We start from the raw sequence: 22680 nt of genomic DNA on the forward strand, positions 1-22680 counted from the left end.
TGTTTTCATTTCAGTGCAGTGGTGGGTACAGCAGTGAGAATTTGATCCACACCTGGCTATTTTATTGTAACATTGTTCAAGTTTTTAAGTGAGACTTGAAGATTAGTGAAGATGGGGGCTCCATACAGAAGGGAAGGTGAAAGATAAATAATTTACAAGGGTGTTATCTGGATGTGGAGGTGAGGATGTTTCTATGTCTGTATTGTAAGCCTAGTTTTGGGTGTGTTTTTTATGGCATTTTGTATGTCTAAATCAAATTTAAGGTTGTCTATGCTCATGCCTAATAGTTTTTAGCTGGTTGCTATCTCTACAGTAGTATTATTGAGGGAGTATATTTTAAGGGACTCTAGTAGCATTTGGCAGCCTCAATGTATACAAAAAAATTTTTTAATTTCCTTATGGTAGGAACAAGAAGCTTTAGCCATTCAAGTGTAAGCAGGAACCTTCTACTGTGGGCTAAGGAAGGCATTTTATCTAGAAGGTACCTCTCACGGCTCACGGTTGTCGGCCAATGGAAAATTCATGCAATGTTTTCAATGCATCATGTGGCCCAACATTCCATTCATTATGATGTCTCTGAAATCACATGATGTAACAGACACATTCGTAAGGAAATTTGGAGATGTCGAAAGACCTCTGGAAAATTAGGCCACGAGCTCACAGGGCTTCAATGTCAGACAGACAACTGATCAGGTAGGAACAGTAAAGCCTCCAGCAAAGAGGGCATTAGTCATACCAATGGGGAAAAGAAGCCCTATGAAACTGACCTTACCCTGCAACTGTGATATGATGCTTGGTAGGTACTACAGCAAAAAAGGAGAAAAAATACAACTTTGCTTTCTATGTTTTTTCTTTTATTTATTTACTTATTTATTTTTGCTAGTGCTTACAATATCAGTATGAAAAACAACGGTAAGTGTTTAAGCAAAGTGAAGAAACATGCGCTTAAAGCCACAAGGCTAATTAATGGGCTGCTTTATAAAGACGATCACAGTACTTACTGGGCTGCTTTACAAAGACCATCACAGTACTTACTGGGCTGCTTTACAAAGACTATCACAGTACTTACTGGGCTGCTTTATAAAGACTATCACTGTATTTACTGGGCTGCTTTATAAATACTATCACAGTACTACCTACGGCAGACATAAAGCAAAGAGGGTATAAACTAGAAGTTAAAATAACAGCATTAGAAAGAATGGGCAAAACATGTCACAGAAATAACCAGCAAATGGGATAATTACTTTGAAGTTAAAAATACACTCGCTGCTAGAACCAAGCAGACTGACTATAATGATTAATTTAATTTGAGATTTCTTATTGGATGAGTGCACTAAATAAGAACCTCCTCCATTCAAACGTCAGGCCAGATGGGGTTTACACAGCTGCAACAATGAAAAAGAACAAATTATTATTATACCAAGAGCAGACAATTATAGGCATTAGTTCTGCCTTTTCTACATAACAAAGCAATCATGTTTATATATGTGTGCATCTATCCACATATATATTATTTTTATCAATCATTATTTACCATTTGTTAATCGGAAAAGTCCAACTGGACACAGGTCCTTTTTCAGTGGAGGCCAGGGGAGAAAAGCTCCACATATAGTACAACATACAAATACCATTTACAACTACAATTCAAATTACAGTTTGAAGAAAAACTGAGCGTCAAATTAAGCAAATTAAACAAAATCTTGAATATCAAATTAATCAAATTAAATAAAAACAAGACAATGTACTACATAATATCGTGATGCAGAAGTATGACAAAAAGCTACAGTTGACAGGTACAGGATATAATGTATACAAAATGTGATTTCTAAGCTATGTAATCTGTGGTCTCAGGTGACTAGTATCCATACACGTAACTGTAGTGAGTGTGACACAAGACTTACTGTGGTGTTAGACCTAGGTTAGAGAGTGTTAGAATACACTACGTTCACAGTCATGTTGATGTATTATATTACAGAGGGAGCAAGTAGTTGGGAATCAGTCTCTCACAATACAGAGGTAGTTAGTTTTGTAGAACTGGTATGAGTGGTTTATGGGCTTTAGAAACGGAGGATGAATTAACCTGGGCTGGAACAGGAACATAGTCAAGCATTTGCCATATGAGTTTTTAGGCTGTCTTTAAACTTTAAGGAAGACTGGGATACTATATAGTGTAGATATGAATCTAGAGAAGAGAGACTCACCAGCTTGAGTTATTGGCTTTAGTTACCTGTTGCAGTAATCTATGAGATAGATATATATATATATATATATATATATATATATATATATATATATATATATATATATATATATATATATATAGTACTTGCATATTATCGCAACCAGATTTGTGAAGGCACCTAAGTTGTACTACTGAAAAAAACAGGAATGTCACCATTGAAATGGGTGTATAAAGTAGTAGTACTGTGTCACTGACATCAGGTATGAGGCAGCGGGAGGAATAAAGGTGAAATTTCAGACTCCTCCGTGGCGAGCTTCATGTCTGACGTCCCCATTTGCACCTTACCCTTTATTTCACTCAGTCACTGTCTCCACAGCTACGGCTCTACTACCTCCTTTTCATTTGTCTTTGGAACATCAGTATTGCAAAAATGACAAGCACTATTCCGATGTAATATTCATAATTCTGAAGCATTTGCACTTCGACTGTTTGAAAAGGTGTTTTTAAGTTGGAATTTGAACTTGGCTTAATGTTTAACTTTGTGGTTAGCACTTCGTAGATTTTGCAACCAAGTGTATAAAAGTCATGATCTTCGGAGCACAGTCTGTTTTCAGGGGCTTGAAGTTGAAATGCGACAATGGTGTTGTCTTAGTAGTTTTCACAGAAATACATCTACAGAAATTGTTACAGGTGGTTTAAAGGAAGGTCTGTTTTTTGGGGTACTTATGTTCCCGACTCGTGTTCTTGGGAACGGCGTGACTGCCATGGTGTGTAACATTAAGGACGCCTGCAAAGCAGCACTCAGCTATACAGGTCGGAAAAAACACTACCAAACATGAAATGAATTTCTCTGTTGCTCATATCCCTGTGTGAAAACCAAGATGACACAATAGTATTTCAGACTTTACACACCTTGTTAGGTTAACTGACATTTCATTCAAAACTGAACAAATCATGTGCCCTCGGAAATCTGGTTGTGATAATACGCAAGTACCATATATATATATATATATATATATATATATATATATATATATATATATATATATAATATATAATATACATACATATATACACACACACACACATATATTTTACACACACACACACACACACACACACACACACACACACACACACACGTCTACTTCACATGACCTAAATTTCATTTGACTGAAATTCATTTGACTGAGACCAAAACACTAAAAGTTCAAAAGACTGAAAACTCATTTGACTGAAACTCATAACACTAACACATTAAAGTAAAAGGTATATGCCCTTTTCCCCACTGTAGAGAGACCCTGGAATAAGTATATATAGTTAGAGGGGTGTGGGGGCACAACCCTCCACATTGGGGGGGGGTCCCCACATAATTTAGGTAAATATTGTTTTCTGCAAAGAGTTATTCATTGCAGTTATAAATATCCATGTGTATGGTTTAAAATGTATAAAAGTATGTGGGGGCTTTGCCCCCCACACCCCGCAATGCAGGGGGCTGTGCCCCCCATAACCCCCTAACTATATATACTAACTCCAGGATTGCACTATAGTGGGGAAAAGGGCATATACCTTTTAATTTAATGTGTCAGTGTTATGAGTTTCAGTCTTAGTCTCAGTCAAATAAAATTTAGGTCATATGAAGTAGACCCATATACATATATATACATATATATATATATATATATATATATATATATATATATATATATATATATATATATATAGATACACACACATACACACACACACACACACATACATATATACATATATATATATATATACACACACATACATATATATATATATATATATATATATATATATATATATATATATATATATATATATATGCGCACACACACATAATATATAAACACACACATATTATATGTAAATATATACATACACATTAATAAATCCTTACATGAAGTCCTATAAATACTGCAGTCTAGTGTTACACAAATGACATTTTACAATACATACAAAAGCATACAGATTAGGCAACATCGCACAAGGTCTTGTTAACAACACGGTTAGAAATACATGGGCTGATGGCAAACTATTATGGTAATAAAGTTGTAAATGAAAAGGACTGCTAGAACCTTCTTTTCTTAACACCGTTAAGGACACAAGAATATGTTGCTAAAATAACCACGTTACAAATACTTGGTCATAAACATGTCCCAGAAAAAAAAAAAGAAAAATGGCAGATACATTTTATAAAATCAAAGTCAAGAGACCTGAGGAAGTTTGACAGTAAAATTAACTGTGACAGAAAATTATGCACTTACCAAATGTTAGACATTTAGGGTTCACGTCCATCCACTCTGGACTGGCAGTGATAAGCAAAAGCTGCGCAGCACCTTTAAGACTCTCCTAGGCTGTCAAACTACTCCTGCCACACCGATTATGTACCCGCCTTTCTCTCAAGATCAAAACTGCAGCTAGGAGTAATTACATCCCAATAGCCACCAATAACGTCAATGGCCATATCTGCAGGAATGGACGAAGGTGGGCAGACCATGGATCACCAAGATCTAATGTTATGGTAAACATACATCTCTCACTTCAACTACAGGACACAGTTCCCAGCTTAAACTTCTAGAATGAAATCGAGACAGGATGCTCCACAGTATGACAGCCTCAAATCAGGGGGACACTGTAAATGCTATAAAATGCATCAAAAGCAGCCTCAAGTGGCAAACTATGCTCCACAGCATGACAGCCTCAAATCAGGGGGGATGCTGTAAATGCTATAAAATGCATCAAAAGCAGCCTCAAGTGGCAAATTAATGGTCATGCTCACTTCAAGTGTTTTGAAGCATCAACAAAACATTTTACAGCCTGGGAAGGTAAAGGTCCACAACAGCATCAGCTTGAAACTAGGCCTGAAATTACAACATTAACAAGATTTTAGAAATCAGTACCTAGCACAAAACAGGAAAGACTACTGACCGCAGCTTATAAACCAAAAAAAATACAATACTAGACACCTAGTGAACTGTCAGTATTTGTAATTTAAAATACAACAGACTCTTAAAATACACTGATAAGCCCACTAACAAGAACAATTTGATTGTATCATGGTTCTCTATATAATACACATTGCATTTTCCCTATCTAAACTGGCAACATAACACACAAAGTACAGTTGTGTAAAATCTTGTAACATTAGATGTCTCTCTCTCCACTGTTGCAGTATTACTTACATTAGGGATCCCCTGCCAAGGGTAGCCAGACGACTGGCCAGTATACTAAAGTCTTAGGTTGTAATGGGGACATTGTATGTCACACGGATGCTCCCTGTGCATGGTGCAGGGCATAAAGGTGACATATGAATGTACCTTCCTCAGAATTGAAAAGCCCCAGAAGGAACAGTCCAAGGAGTAAGAGAGAAACGTGCATACAGAAGGAAAAATAAAGGGGGGGGGGGGGTTTGAGCGAATTCTGCAACAGTGGAGAGAAGGACATCTACTGATATGGTAAGATTTTACACAGCTGCACTAGTGTCCTTCCATGTCACTGTTGCAGTATTCCTTACACTAGGAACAGTGTTATGGTAAGATTTACATAGCTGTACTATGTCCTTCAAAGTCACTGTTGCAGTATTCGTTACACTAGGAACAGTGATATGGTAAGATTTTACACAGCTGTTCTATTGTCCTTCCATGTGACTGTTGCAGTATTCGTTACACTAGGAACAGTGTTATGGTAAGATTTTACATAGCTGTACTAGTGTCCTTCCATGTCACTGTTGCAGTATTCATTATACTAGGAACAGTGTTATGGTAAGATTTTACATAGCTGTACTAGTGTCCTTCCATGTCACTGTTGCAGTATTCCTTACACTAGGAACAGTGTTATGGTAAGATTTTACATAGCTGTACTAGTGTCCTTCCATGTCACTGTTGCAGTATTCCTTACACTAGGAACAGTGTTATGGTAAGATTTTACATAGCTGTACTAGTGTCCTTCCATGTCACTGTTGCAGTATTCCTTACAGTAAGGAGAGTACAAAAGCTCAAGAGGAAAGTTGGGAGGAGGAGGAAGGTCCAGCAGAGGCTTCCAGAAAGCCATGCAGACTAGTCCTGGTAAATCTGGCTCTAGCCCTGGATGCTGCATCCAACTTGTAGTGCTTGGTAAAGGTTTGCACAGAAGTCCAGGTAGCTGCCTTAAGGATGGAATTAGTATCCAATCCTTTGAAAAAGGCACTAGAAGAAACCACAATCCTGCTCTAGAGATCCAGGAAAAATAGTTTGCTTAGAAACAACCAAACCTAAAGACCTAATATGAAAGGAAACATTTATGAATGGCTTTAGTTGTATCTAAATAATACTCATATTGGAGTTGTCTAATCAAATCCACAGTGTGAAGAACGTTTTCACCAGCAGACTGCAGAGAAGGGAAAATGTACAAAGACACCCTGTCCTTATGAAAAAATAAAAAAGACGAACAGCCATAATGGCCTGAAGGAAGCTCAGACACCCTTCTGGCTGAACAGTCTTTGAAATACAATGCTGTAAGGTACACAGAGCTACAAGCTCAAAAGATCCAGAGACAATTTTACCAGGACAAACTTACAGTCCCAGGAAGGAGGAACATGCTTCCTGGGAGGCATGATATGAAGGATGCCTTTAAAGCATTGTTTGACCTCAAATCTATAAGCCAAAGGTAGAGTTAGAGCTAAAGGCAGACAAGCAGAAATAACTGACAGGTTGGCTTTAACAGAAGAGTAAGCCAACCAAGTATTGAGCAACTCACACAAATGAGAGAACCAAATGAACTTACACATAAACTGGATCCAGGTTACAAGTAAGACACCAAACAGAAAATTTCTTCCATTTGGACAAATAAGATTTCCTGGTACTAGGTTTCCTAGACACCTGCAGAATCCAAAGCACGTCCTCAGCAAAAAGGGTGCATAAAAGGGATCAAAACCCCATCACCCACAGTGTCAGTTGAAGTGGGGATGGATGACACAACCTTGAATTGTTAAGAGTAAGGCCACCTTGTAAGGTAACTTGTAATACTTGCCCTTGGCTAAATGCAGAAGATGGAAATAATGCTGGCTGTGCCAAAAGGAAATCCCCAACAAAATTTTGGGAGAGTCTTTTTTCTATCTAGATCAAGACCCTCGGTAGGACAGGAAGGGGAGGGAAGGCATAAATAAAAGTACAGTTTTGTACCTACCAAAAATGTAGATGTCCGATAGGTATGCATCTGCAGTCCTTACATATGGGTTGTCCTGCCTCAGGCAGCCCCTCGGTCGGCCGGATTCCAAAGTCTGGGTCCGGCGTCGGCTGATGTTGCCCCTTTCCCGACATCAGAGTGCCTGGGATATAAAAGCGTCAGCCGACGCCATCTTCCTCAGTTTTTCTTGCCCCAGATGCAAGTTGCCCTCTAAGTAAGACTAAATTTGGAGAGATGAAAAAATTCCAAACATGTACAGCCATAAAAAACAAATACACCATAAAAGATAACCCCAGCTAGCTAAAAAGAGGGATAGGTACCCAAAGTATACCACAGAGGGGTAGGAGGGAGGGAAAACCTGACTGCAGATGCATACCTATCGGACATCTACATTTATGGTAGGTACAAAACTGTACCATGTCCTTCAAGGATGCATCTGCAGTCCTTACATATGGGTAGAATACCATAGCCAAGCTGGGGGAGGTAGGACCTAAGAAAAGGATGGTGTAGCTAACATGCCCTGCAGGACTGCAGTAGCAAAGCCTGCTCTAGATCTGGAATATAAGGGCAAGTTGTAATGCTTGGAAAATGTATGCACGGAGCTCCATGTAGCAGCTTCTAAAATGTCCTTTGTCGCCACCCCTCTTAAGAAGGCTGTGGAGGTGGCTGTTGCTCTAGTGGAATGAGGCCTAATGTTAGCTGGCACAGCTTTTCCATGAAAGGCGTAACAGAACCGAATGCAATTTCCTATCCATTTTGAAATTGTCTGTTTGGAAATTGCTTTTCCTTGTACACCAGCAGCATATGCTACAAAGAGTTGGTCAGTTTTTCTGTAAGTTTTAGTTCTGTCCAAGTAGTAGCGCAACTGTCTGTGGATGTCCAAAGTATGCAGAAGTTTCTCTCCTTTATTTTGTGGATTTGGAAAGAAGGTAGGCAGGTGAATAGCTTGGTTCAGTGAGACCCTGGATACCACCTTTGGCATGAATGAAGGATTGGTTCTCAAAGAGACTCTGTCCTGATGAAAAATGAGAAATGGCTGTACTGCCATGAGGGCCAGAAGGAAGGCAGTCTTCCAAGACAGGAATTGTAGTTCTGAAGATGCTGCTGGTTCAAAGGGAGGAAGAGTTAATTTTTCCAACATGAAGTTAAGGTCCCATGTAGGCACTGGTGGTTTCCTTGGAGGGTTGATGTTTTTTATCCCTCTTAGAAACTGCCTTAGCAGAGGATGAGAGAATACAGGTGGGTCAGTGTTGTACTCTGCTGAAATTGCTGAAGCATGAATCTTTATGGAGGAATAAGAAAGGCCATTATGGAGCATTTCGGCCAAATATTCCAGAATATGTGGAATGCTCATGATTGTCGGATCCTGACCCTTTGCGGTGTTCCAGGTATGAAATCTTTTCCATTTTGCTGAATATGCTTTTCTTGTGGAAGGCCGCCGGGCTTCCATGATGATATCCTGTACCCTCTTGGATCGTTTATCCTGGCGAGGAGTCAAGGTATTCTCCAGGCTGTCAGCTGTAAGGTTTTTAGACTGGAGTGCAGAGTCTTGTAATTGTGCTGTGTCAAAAGAAGTGGCCATTGTGGTAGAGGCCAAGGTTTTGTGTGTGACATGCTCCTTAACAGTGGGTACCAGTGTTGCCTTGGCCAGTCCGGGGCTATCAGAATTACTTTTGGTTGCTCTGTCCTGATCTTCAGTAAGACCTTGGTCATTAAAGGAAGTGGTGGGAATGCATATACTGTTAGAGTATTCCAGCTGAAGGAGAGGGCGTCCACTTTCCATGCTTGAGGATGGGATGTCCTTGTGCAGAATTTCCTCAGTTGATGGTTGTGGTGGGAGGCAAAAAGATCTATGTCTGGCGTTCCCCATGATTGTGTTATCTGGAGAAAAGATATCTGGGTGCAACATCCATTCGTGTGGATCCATGATGTTTCTGCTCAGGCTGTCCGCCAGTACATTATCTTTTCCTAGTACGAACTGGGATTGTAGCTCTATTTGCCAGCCTGCAAAGAGGGTATGAATGGGTACCTCCCTGCTTGTTTTTGTACCACATAACTGTGGTATTGTCTGTCTTTATTAACAGGTGACCTTGGCGCAGGAAGAGCTTGAAGGCCTCGATGGAATGTATCACTGCCAGCATTTCCTTTTGGTTGATGTGCAGATGCAATTCTTTTTGTGTCCATTGTCCTTGAATGCATCTGCCCTCCATGTGCGCTCCCCATCCATGGTCTGAGGCATCCGTTGTAATGGTTTGGCTGATATGTGGCTTGCTGAAAGGCGGGCCCATGTTTGACTGGCTTGCTTTTGCCCACCACAGGAATTCCTTTTGAAGGCATGGAATGAGGGGGATCAAAGTTTCTAGACTGTGACTGTGCTGAGACCATAGACTCCTTAGGTACCATTGTAGTTTCCTCATATGCAGCCTTGCTTGTGGAATCAGAAGAATGCAAGATGCCATGAATCCCATGGCCTGCAGGATTTTCCTTGCAGTTAGCTGGGTTTGTGTAGTCAGATTTCTGAAATAATCTGGTAGTTGTGCTTGTTTTTCTTCTGTGAGAAAAGCCATCTGCGTGTTTGTATCCAGTTTTGCACCCAGGAAAATTATTCATTGGGATGGAACAAGTCTTGATTTCTGAATGTTGACTGTGTATCCCAAGGCCTGTAGTAATCAGTTGGCACAGTTTAAGTGTTTTACCAGTGTTTGCTGGCTGTCTGCTTATATGAGGCAGTCGTCCAGGTATGGGTAAATTTGAATCCCCTGAAGTCTGCAATGTGCAATTACTGATGCCAGGCATTTCGTGAATACTCTGGGCGCAGTAGATAAGCCAAATGGCAATGCTGAGAATTGATAATGCTCTGAACCTGCAAGAAATCTGAGGTGTCTTCTGCAACTTTGTCTGAAAGGGACATGCAGGTATGCCTCCTTGAGGTCTAGAGTTAACAGCCAGGCCCCTTGCCCAGCATGGGAAGGAGTTGCTGTAAGGTCAGAATTTTGAATTTTGGCGCGATAAGGTAAGTATTCAGTGCGGACAAGTCCAGAATAGGCCTCCATTGCTTTTCTTTTCTTGGACAAGTCCAGAATAGGCCTCCATTGCTTTTCTTTTCTTGGAACAAGGAATAGTCTGGAATAAAATCCTTGGCCTTGTTCTGTGAGAGGAACCCTTTCTATTGCTTTCATTTGAAGTAGTTTGGAAATTTGTTTGAAAGCCTCTGCACTTTGGTTTGGTGGCAGGTTTGGCATGCCTTGTATTTTTGGTAATGTATGAAAATGGAATCTGTATCCTTTGTCTACTATTTGCAGTATCCATTTGTCCTTTGTAATACTGTGCCAATTTTTTGAGAATAAAGATAGCTTTCCGCCCAAAGGTGCTTCTAATTGAGCCCTGGTTGACGGGGTCATAGTCAAGTCATTGAGATGGTCCTTGTGTAGTAGTTGTAGGTCCTGCAGTACCTCTCTGGTTAGGAGGCTGCCATTGATGTCCTCTGTAGGAGCCTCGAGCTTGCCCTCTACCTCTGGCAAGCCTGTTTCTGCCTCTTTGAAATCTGTCTGTGTCCGGAAAGGACCAATTCTTAGAAGGCCAATTTCTGCTGAATCTTGGTGGTTGGACCTGTAGGAAATCTTTGACTGTTTGTACTGATTTAGCCTTTTCCTCAAATTTCTTCAAGACCTCTTGAGCCGTGGAGCCAAATAACTTTTGCTTTTCCAGCGGAGCATCCAGAAGCTTTGCTTTAACATGATCTGGCAGTGTTTGTTCCTTCAGCTAAGCATGTCTACGTATGACTGCACCTGTCATTGCTGACCTACATGAAGCTTCCAATGCATCATAACCACACTGCAAGAAATGGTTGCTAACCTGCTGGGAGTTATGTACCAGATCCTGAAGTGCCTTGCGATCTAGGGGTTCAGGTGAAGATAGTTATTTATGCAATTCATCTAACAAATACTCTTGGTACTGTATCATATGGAATTGACAATTTAATGCCCTCATAGAAAGAGTGGAAGAAGTATACACCTTTTTACCCCATCTCTCTAAAGTCTTGGACTCCCTTTCAGAAGGAAGTAGGTTCTTAGTAGTGGTGGTTGCCACCCCTTTAGGGCCCTGGGAAATGGTTTCTGGGTCCGCAGAGTGGCCCTTGTAAAGGAAATGATGCGAGTCCGGGACCCTGTAGTACCTGTCGGGTTTGACAGGAGCTGGAGGAAGGGAGTCAGGGGAAATACTAGACTCAGAGTACACATCATCAATGACATTTAAAACAGGAGGAATAGCCAAAGGTCTATGCTGAGGTAAATGCAAAAAAGTCCTTAATCTCTTCCTGGAGTCAGAGAATTCCTGGCCCTGCCATTTGAAATGCTCTCTCATGGAGTGAAGGGTCTCACCAAAGGACAACTCTTCAGGAGGGGAGGCCGAGGGAATAGATTCCTCTGCATCAGAATCCTCATAGGCCGTAAAGGCCTCCTCCTGGTAGTCTGATAGGGCAGAGTCATCTGAGGCCTCATCAGAAGACTGGGGATCTGTCTGCTCAACCCTGGGCCTTTTGTCTTGAGGAGGTTGAGAGCCCCTATCCGGATGTGGCCGAGAGCCCCTAATTAGGGAAATAAGGTCCTCAGCTAAACTTAAAATCTGTGAACCGGTAGTGGATCCCTGAGAAATAGCCTTGGGAGGGAGAGATTTTGGCTGTTTAGCAGCTTTAGCACGTGTAAATGTCTTTATGGACATGGATACAGGAGGCCTGGCTACCCCACGTGCTGGAGTAGTCTTATCCAGAGAAATGAAGTCGGATATTTCCCGAGCACCGGTTTCAGTAGGAAATTCTATGACAGACTCAGAGGTGGCCTCCGGGGCCGAGGTTGTCGGTTGTGCGGTTTCGTCAGTCGGAAGCACCGAGGATTCGGTTTCGGCAGAGACCGAGACACTCGCTGTAGGCCGAGGCGTGGTTTCAGCCGAAACCACGGTCCGCGCGTGTCGGTCCTTGTCCTTTCGTTTTTTGGGTAAATGAGGTGTCGGAAGCTCCGACGGCATATTGTAACAGTAATTTTCCCAAAAAAATTCCTCTGCAAACTCCGCCCGACGTCTATAGAAAGAAGCACAGGCTGCACAGGCCGGGACGTCGTGGTCTGGGCCTAGGCAGGGTAGGCAGTAAGAGTGGAAATCCTTATGAGGTATTTGTTTCCCACAAGTTAAACAATTATTAACTTTAACCGTTTGATCTGACATCGGCTGAGGCAAGAAAGAGTCCCCAACGGGGTACTTAGCTTTTTGAAGTCTTCAGTTAGCTGAAATCACAGGAGCTGGCCGACCGGCACTTGCGAACTGCTTCTGCTTCAGGCACCGCGCGGCAAGAAAGACAGAGGAAGATGGCGTCGGCTGATGCTTTTATATCCCAGGCGCTCTGACGTCGGGAAAGGGGCGACATCAGCAGACGCCGGACCCAGACTTTGGAATCTGGCCGACCAAGGGGCTGCCTGAGGCAGGACAACCCATATGTACGGACTGCAGATGCATCCTTGAAGGACATCATCCCCTTCCAAGAAAAAGATAGGGTGCTCACCTTTGAAGCCAGAGGACATGGGACTCTGGTGCAAAACAGAGGAAGTTGTCTGCTCAGAGTAGAGGCAAAAAGATCTTCTTGAGGAATACCCCACTGGTGGGCAAGCCCATAAACACATCTTTGTGAAGCATCCATTTGTGAGTCTGTGTTATGGACCTGCTCAAAGAGTCTGCCACAATGTTCTGCACTGAAGGAAGATAACAGCCTCAACAGTCACCTGATACTGGACAGCCAGCTCCCAAACATGAAGAAATAGTCTGCACAAGAGGTAAGATGGTGTCACCCCCTGCTTGTTGATGTACTACATAAATGTGGAATTGTTTGTAAAGATTGAGGGGCCCTGGAAGGAAGGGAAAATGGAAGGCCTGAAGAGCCAAAAAGAGAGGCGTCATCTGTTTGATGTTTATATGGTCCTTTTTTTTGAAGAGGCCCTGAACCTTGAGAGAGCTGAAGAAAGCTCCCCCTCCTGTGTCTGAGGCATCTGAAAAGAGTTCCTGAACTTGAACTGGACGTTGAAAAGGAAGCCCTGGGTTGAGAGACAGTTTTTGAATCCACCACTGAAGTTCCAACATGAGACAAGGGGGAAGAGGAAATGGAAAGTCCGAAGGATGAAAATGTTGAAGCAAGACTGACTTTTGGAACCACTGTAGCTTTCTCATACAGTGTCTAGCAAGAGGAAGCATAGGAATGGTCGAAGCCATGTACCACAGTGTCCTTAGAAACTCCTTGGCTATAAGTGAGATCAGAGAAAGGGATTGAAAGAATGCAATCAGAAGTAAAGCCTTGGGAGGAGGCAGGGATGGCAGTATAGGAATGGTATACTCGAGAAGAGCATTATTCTGAGGAAAAGTCAGGAAGGATATTTGGATTCCCTTCAAACCCTAGGCTTTGCAGAAGGCAAATAGCAGGCTTGATAGGGTAATTCCTTTGAAATTTTGTAACTGCAATTACTGCACTGCATTACCTTTCTCCTGAAAAGACAAAGCTCAGCAGCTGCAGAACCAAATAGATGTTTAGACTCGAGAAGTATCCATCAATTCGGCCATAATAAAATCTGGCACAAGCTGAAGGTGAAGCCAAGAACAACGCCTTAACACAGAACCAAAAGCAGCGGCTCTAGAAGAGGCATCAGCTGCATCATAACTACATTTACTGCAATACCAAGCCACTTGAGAAGAGGACCCCAACAGAGAGAGGGCCGAAGCTTTCCCTTCAGAATCAAGAAGGTCTGAAATAACTTGAAAAGCCTGAGAGAGAAGAGACAACATACCTGGTCATATGGGTCTGGTAATTCACAGCTCTAAAGGCCACAATAGCAGCAATATACACCTTTTCATCCAATCTTTCCATAGTTCTGCTGTCCTTGTCAGAGGGAAGCAGTTTTGTAGAGGGTAAAAGCTTGGAAGGCTTATCAGAAGAAACAGAAATAACAGTCGGGTCATCACTGGGACATTTGTAAAAGAAATTTACAATCATTAGGCACCTTACAAAACCCAACATTTCTTTTTTTTTTTTGTAAAGGATCAGGGGTCTGGGAATCCGGAGCCAGAGAAACTGCAGAAAGTGTCCAACAAGGCAGCCAGAACAGGGGGAACTGCAGATGGCTTAATAGACTACATTTGAAAGCGTTCATAGTATCTCTTCTGAAAATCAGAAACCTGGGTACGCAGTCCCACTAGAGTCATCATACAAGTCCCCAAAGTAAATCTCCTCAAAAGGACAATCTGGACTAATAGAGTCCTCTTCCTCAGAACCATATTCCAAGAGAGGGAATCTGGGAAAAATAGGCTAAAGATTCAGCAGAATCTCTTTCCTCATCAGAAGAAACCCACTCCTTAGGCCTCTTTAGTGGAGTAGAAGACCAAGGGGGGGGGGGGGCAGGAACAGAAGTCCCTGAGGGGGAACTTCAAAGCTATAAGAATATTAAAACAAACCCTGTGTGAAACCCTGCCATTCACACAGAGAATCCTTAGAGAAATATACTTAGTCTTCTATTTCTTTTACAAAGGGACGTCAGCCCTAAATACCTTAGGTGGTTTGGAACTCTGACAACACTCAATTAGCATAGTGGGAAGCTCCTCCCTAACAAGAATCTGTGGAAAACCCCTAGGGCCTTTGGATACAAGTCAGCTGCGGTTCCCCCTGAACATCGAAAGCGGATGTCTGCAGAGACTCAGAGGACATGCGAGAAGCCAGATCCATGCCAGCCACTGAAGTGATTGTGGTAGAGGGATCCGACTGAAGAACCAGGCAATCCTCCAGGTTTTCACCAGCCCCGAGAGAGACATCTAGGGGAGGCGATAATGCAGAACAATCCATCCATACTTTCTTGGCCTTCTTCACAGATGGCTGACACTCAGGCTGGGACAATTTCCCAACTGTACCCAAAGCCAACAATTTAAGATGTTGGTTCGCTAAGTAAATAGCCAAAGAGGAGAGATGACTATGCAGAGGTTTAGGGATAAATGTCTCACAAATAGGACAAGCTGTATGGTTGTAAGAAGCACTTAAGCAAAATTAACACTGCTCATGACAGTCCTTATGGGGAATCTGTCTCCCACACTGGCATTTCCCTTTTCTGGATCACATGTAACCCAAGAACAAAAAAATAAGATAAGAAAAACCCCAACTTACCTGAAAATGGCTTGGCAACCAGCAGACAAAAGTGTGTTCAGACAGACGATCAGAGATAGGTTCATAGGCGGTTACGAGACTACTGGCCCTAGGGCCTTTCTAAGCCTAGCCATGTTATACCCTTGTTCCCTTACTGAGCAAGTTGTATGGTCTATATTTTCAGCGCGAGTCTATCAGCACCAACTGCCCTTATCCATGACAGACCTAGATGACACCCCACTGGGAAAATTTATGGTCTCCCATCCAGTTGTCTAAGTTATGCTTAAATAGAGTCATTCAGCAGCTCTGTTTTATGTGAACTGGGAGTTGTTCCAGAGGAGTGGCAATCTCTGGGAGACAACTCTGCCTCTCCACCATGACCTGTTAACATTGCAAGCTACGTTAAGATCCCTACAGCGAGTGAATCTTGTCCCATTTGACTTGCAGATGTGCATCATTTCTATTAGGGCAGGTCAGAGACTGCTCTGTAGGCCAGGCACAAGTCGCCTCTCAGCAGCCTATAAGATATGGAGTACAGTGACAAGGCCTTCAGTCTGTCCATGCAGGTCATATGTTGAAGGCCTTGACTTTTCTTGGTGAGAAACTGAGGTCTCTCCAGCTGCTGCAAGTGTCTGGTTACATAAAAGGAAGTATTGTACTCTTAGTGGTCTGATAAGAGATGAATACAGGGGAGTTATAACATCCTTGACTCTGGATGCAATGTCCTTACTTATAAGATGTGCAACGTAGAAGGCCTTCTTTACCACTGTGGACACATGGAAATTCAAGCTGCTATCAACCTGTGTTCACACATCTCTCACCACAGGGTTTGAGCCATACTGTTGATATTGTAATTTGTAGGAACTTCCCCTTTGTCAACAGGGATAACGCATTTTTTTTTTTTTTTGCTTTTAGTTCAAGTCCGTGGCTTTGGCACTAATCATTTGTCTGTGTAAGGCCTTTCTGTAGTATCTTGACATCGTTGGGGGGCTCCGTGATTGCACAGGGTCTGCAGTCATCGGTGAATTTAGTAAGACACAGTCAATCTATTTTCATCAGGACTTCTGAGAAATAGATTCCAAACAGTGGGGAGCCCAGCACAAATTCTTGTGGTACACCACTGGTAACCGGTCTGCTGGTAGAAATGGAATCCCTAACTTTGATTGTGTGTTCTGTTGGAGAGCCAGTTGGCCACCCATCTAGTGACATACGGATTAATTCCTTGCTGGAGAAGTTTCTCGTGTTGCTTGAGTGAACTGTGTCAAAAGCCTTAAGTCAAGATAGGTTGTATGTACTGTTCTGCCTTCATCCAGGGCTTTGGTGACATTCTCGAAGAAGTCCACCTGGTTTAATAAGCATGATCTACCCTTAACAAAAGGCAAATTGGGTCAGGTCAAGAGTCTGAAGGTCACCTATGTCTTTGTTGATAGGGTCTATGATGATTCTCTCCATGGCCTTGGGGATAAGGCTGGTTAGGCTTACGGGTCTATAGTTCCCACAGTCAGCTGATGGACCCCCTTTGTGCAAGGGAATTACTGTTGCTGTTTTCCACTCTGCTGGGACAAAGCCAGTCCTTAGACTGTGGTTGAAGAGTGCGCCAAGTGGTTCTACTAGGTCTTGTTTTAGGCCATTTATTAGGCAGACTGGGATGTTATTTGGTCTCACGGGGGCTGTGTTTTTGGACATCGAGAGTGCGGTTATAACCTGCTCTTTGGAGATACTAGGTAGAGGAATGATGGTAGGCATGCTTAGAGGGTATGTTTGGTGGTGATGGGGGTGATTTTTGCACCAAATCTGTCTACTAGCAGGTTGGCAATCTCTTCAGGGTCAGTAAGAGTGGTACCATCGACTACTAGTTCAGCACAAAGCTGGGCCTTCCCTTTCAGATTTCTGGTGTATCTAAAGACTGCCTTATGATTATCCTTAGCTAGGGATGCTAGTTTAGCTTCATAACCGGCTTTAAAGGACTTTACAAGGTATCTAATTTGCTTGTTCAAGCTGTAGAGGGTGCCTTTCCTCTGCAGAGTCAGTTCCTTCTTGTTCTTGGACATTAGTTTCTTCTTCTTGTTGTAGAAGCTACTTATGCTTGATGTCAACCAGGATGGCTTTTTTTTTTTTTTTTTTGTGTGAGGACCTTGGAGTTCGGACTAGTGATAAAAGTTCTAAGGAAGGTACATCTGTATGTCACCTTTATGCCCTACAGGGGTAGCATGTGTGTGACATATATCCCTTTTACAACCCAAGGCTTTGGTAAACTGGTTGGCAGGGCATCCCCAATATAAGGAATACTGCAACAGTGACATTGAAGGACATCAAGTGATAACTCTACAAACAGCATGATCTCAACCAGAGGGCTGTATATCACTACTTATGGAAAAATTGCTCATCACATAGCTACACTGTACACTGTATTGCCCACTAGCACTGACAACGTGGACAGTGATAACATCATCTACAGTTACAAATAATGTCACAGTAGTAGAATATAAAATGTTAATCAGATAATGTCTTTAATCATGCATACTTTGATTATCCAGTATTCTCAGCTCATTGCTCTGGTAAAAGTGAAGGAAGCATGGTAAAATAAGTCCTTCCTGGTCAAAGGGCAAATCAAAGTATTTTGAAAGACGGCTGAAGTTTCACAGGCTTGTCAATATGAGGAGGGAAATTTTGTCTGGCCAAACTTTCCATGACCAAACAGCAAAGTCTTAAATTAGCTTGGGTTTCATTAATAAGTAGAAGAGAAACCATTTCATTGTTGTGTGCTGGAAACCATACATTAGTTTAACAATTCCCATTTATTTGTGTATTTATTTATTTATTTATTTGTAATGGGGGAGGGGTTAGGTTGCTTTGCAATAAGACTGAATGGCCAACAGTGCTGAAAGCAAATTTAAATAAAGCAGCAACAGCAATCTGGGGTTGTTCTGGGGTAGTTGCCCAAGACAATATTTGTGGTCTCATTAATAAATCTGCATTTATTATTACATTTTGTCATACCCCTTCATGTATAACCAACATCTACCTGCCTGTTCTTGCTGTTATTGCCACTCAAAAATTTGTTTGAAATTCCTTCCCTTTTTAAACACCAAATTGGAATTGTCTCCTACCTTTTTAAAAAGATTGAAAGCCCTACTCCCTTTGTAAACCAGTCAAAGTTAAATAACTTCTGAATGACTTCTTGATTAAAATTCTGCTAATTGCTATATCCCAAGAAGTTTAGCTCTTCCAGTTCTCTACATGGCTCTTAGATTGTTCCGTCAGATTAACAGGTCTTACTTCACTTGTCAACTTATGCAAATAAAACATTTATCTTCCAGCGCTCAACTACTGCTGCCCTCATTACAGCCTAATAATGTCTCCAGGAGTTTCTACAATTCTATCCTACTGATGCAACGGCCACAAAACACCACTTGTTCATATTTGCATTAATAATTTGAAAACTATGCTACATACAATGCATTACAACATTTCTTAAAGCATACATGATTGGCAAACTACATAGTCATTCCAGCTCTGTCAAGTACAGCTAAAGCATTTATTTGTAATAATTTTCACATTTCTCAATAATGAAGTGACACAGAACTGATTAGGCTCATCTGAAAGCTCTCAGCTGAATGCAGAAAATGCTGCTAGCTGATTGCGTGCTTACTGAGATCATGAGATGTTTATACAACATTACAAAATATAATATTTTCTGTGTTTATTGTGGCTTAGGAAATGCAATTTAAGAACCAGAACAGAATGAATGCACTAGTGTAAACGATTACTTTGTGCTAAACAGTACCCCATTTACAGTTTTCTAGTAACATTTATGGTTCTAGAGATGAACATTTGTTTAAACTGTGAAACGAGAAAATTTTTTTCTAAAAGCCCAGGCACCACACACTGGAAATTTATGTACAAACTGAAACTTACTGGAGGGAGGAAGTTAACCATTGCAGTGAAGGTATTACTCTTTGGTTCTTCCAACATGCGTCCCGTTCATTAAAACACATCCTGGAAGGCAGCCCATCTATCTCCTGTATATCTATAATGTTCTCTCATTGATATCCACTCATTTCATACATTTTCTCTTGAATTCTGCCTTCCATGTACTGCTTGTCCCAGCTCACTGCAGCACTGTCTCTGTAAATACACTCTGTTTAAAGGACAGTCCAAGTAGTCATTCAACATATCTTCGTGGGTTTGATTTCTCCAAGTTATTTTTTTTTTCTTTTTTATTTCTAGACCTCATTCCTAAATCAGGGAATTATGGTTTCAGTCTTTGAAGTTAGCCAAGAGTGCTCTTCTCAACACCCACACACTGACTGCTATTTGGCCTCCTTGATTTCTCTCTAGCCCTGAACTAAACAAGGTAAATCTGCTTCCTCCATCTTGATTTTTGGAAAAAAAAATTCTCTTCACAACTGGTCAATCCTCCCTTTCTTGTTTCTGACCACCCTATATTCTGGTACTTCAAGATCTCACCCCTTCCTATCGCTAGCCAAAGTTTCTGTCATCTGCACCAATTTTGATCAGCATTACCATCTGCAGTTCACCCAGCAATGTGCGTTCTGTCCATGATCACACAATCACAGTTTGCAGTTGTTTTCCTTGTACTTGTTGCACTGCACAGCATTTGTAACACACACACACACACACACACACACACGAAAACCCCATCTATGTATACCGTATCAAGGAATCTGCATCACCTTTCATATTAATTTTAATGTGTTACTATGGAAACATGCCTTTCCAGCTCACTTCTTAGTACTACTTTTCCATCTGCAGTCTCTCTACTGTTCTACCGGTCACAGACATCCTCACCCTCCTATAATTCCAATTCCAACCTTAAAAGTCAAGGTTTAAAACATTTTTATACCTTTTAACCCTTGCCCTACTTGTAATATTTGCTAAGGATGAAGGTACCATTTCAGAAAATGACTCATCCAGCCCTGTTTCCTGAACCCTCTTAGACAATTCCTTATGCATGATAACCAACACAGGGTGGCACAGTGACACAGCAGATAGCATTGTCACCTCACAGCAACAGGTTCCCTGGTTCAATTCGTAGCTAGGGTGCCTTCTGTGCAAAGTCTACATGTCCTCCTAAGTTAGCGTGGGTTTTCTCTGGGTAGTCCAGTTTCCTCTTACAGTCCAAAGAGATGCAGTAAGTGGACTGGACACTACTCTCACCATAGGTGCAAGTGTGTGGTGTAGAAGAACAACCGCTTCAGGGATAGCCACCTGGTGATGTAAATCTTGGCTCTAGATGACTGTCACTGTTGAAATGGCACCCTGACCCATGTGCAAAAACAGGGAAAAGGGGCTGTGAATGGATGGACAACCAACACAGAATGACCAATCAGTACACCTTGTTCCTTTTACAATCATCCTATCCAATACCGCACAAGTATTTTTACTTCACATCGCAAAAGAGGCTGCATTACCCTTTCCAAAACTCTGACTCTCTCCTTGGTTAAAAAGTCCACAACAACCAAGACTCAAGCTCCTGCATTCAACTTTAAAATGTTACGAGTCCTGAAAGAGCATAAAGTACACATCAGAGACTTCAGGATGGCACTGTACACAAAAACTAGGTCCAGGATAGGTTGTTTTCCTTAACTTGCTGCAGCTGTTGCAAGGTTACCGAGAATGTACTTTAGGCAGAATTCTTACTCCTAGTGGAGCATCAGTTTTACCATGAGAAATACTATAAATCAGATGGCTGCATTTAAAATAAATGCAAACTACTGCTTGTTTTTTTCTTCTAAGTAATGCCATTTATATTCCAGAATTTGCACACAAACATCAAACAAATTATGCGCTCAGGCTCGCACTCACACACAGGCACACAAAACACCAAAAATTGTGCTACTGTCAGCACATGCCCTGGTTAATGCAGATTATACCTTGAAAACAGGCTTCCACCCATATGGGTAGCGATACAGACCAAACAGTTTTGACAGTTGTAAGGAAAAACACGTTTCTGCTACACACTCTGCACTGTTTCATGAAGAACAGATGACAACAGAAAAACGTAGAAGGTGTCAATACATGATAAAGATCAACTGAAGTTTTAAGTTTCTAGTTCTCAATTTCTTTTTCAAAAACATGGCTTTAATGAACATCAAAAAAGTGTACATCCATAAAAGCTAAACTTACTTGTAGCTCCTAAGCGTCTTGTATCTCTGGCGATGTAGTTAGCAAAGATGATGGACCTCATGCTGGTCTTACCAGACCCACTTTTTCCCATCAACAGCACCTGTATAATAAAGCAGAAAACAACAAAACTTACATTCTGACAGCTATTTGATATTAATGACCTCCATTACAAAAGTTAATTACAGACAGAAAATAGTATGTACACCATATGTTATCCCAGAATAAACTGCAAAACAGCAATACTTTTATCATTTCATCTGCAGTATTCATGGATCTTGGCAAAAATGTAAACTGAAGTGATCATGCTCATAAGCCTTTAAACAATATGATTGTAGGACTTTAATAAGTAGAAAATCACTTGCACAAACATATCTGTGCTGCTCTGCAGCAGTCCAATAGTCCAATTCCTTTCATTCATCTGCTTAAAAAAAGTTACTTCTGTCACTTAGGTTACCAACACAGCCAATAGTAGGCTACTGTTATTAAAGCTACCCTCCACAATGCATGCCAGAGGCAGCATGGAAGGTACCTCCTTCAGAGAACTGAGGTTTCCATATCTTAAAGAGTTTCTGCATAAGCTGTCCCCCTGCCATCATGGCTGAATGTGACTCAAATAAGCATACTATGCACAGATCATGGAATGGAAGTGGTGTACAGACAGAATGGCAGACAAAACCTCTGAAGCCAGAAATGATACGGAGCCTCAGGGTACCCTCACCACAGGGCACAAACACTTGTAACCTCACGCATTGTCAGGCAATGCACTCATACAGTGAGGCAGACATACAAGGTCATTACAGTTAAGGGATGACAGCACAGACTGACAGTTGCAGTATTCAAACAGCTCAAAGTACATATTGCCCACACACACGATAAAGATAATGAGTATAGGACACAGCACACACACACTATAAAGATAATGAGTATAGGACACAGCACACACACACTATAAAGATAATGAGTATAGGACACAGCACACACACACACTATA

General features: G+C 41.6%; 1 protein-coding gene across 1 annotated transcript in view; it reads right to left on the reverse strand.

Annotated features, from left to right (window-relative positions):
• Positions 1–22680, reverse strand: part of LOC122789959 (ras-related GTP-binding protein A) — a 244817-nt gene that overhangs the window by 176276 nt on the left and 45861 nt on the right. Inside the window, exon 2 of the mRNA XM_044057458.1 lies at positions 21690–21789. Within this exon, the coding sequence (XP_043913393.1) occupies positions 21690–21789 (100 nt within the window). The remainder of the gene's footprint in view (positions 1–21689; positions 21790–22680) is intronic.

Source organism: Protopterus annectens, chromosome 15.part0, assembly GCF_019279795.1.
Source record: "Protopterus annectens isolate FY-2018-M chromosome 15.part0, PAN1.0, whole genome shotgun sequence".
Lineage (NCBI taxonomy): Eukaryota > Metazoa > Chordata > Ceratodontiformes > Protopteridae > Protopterus > Protopterus annectens.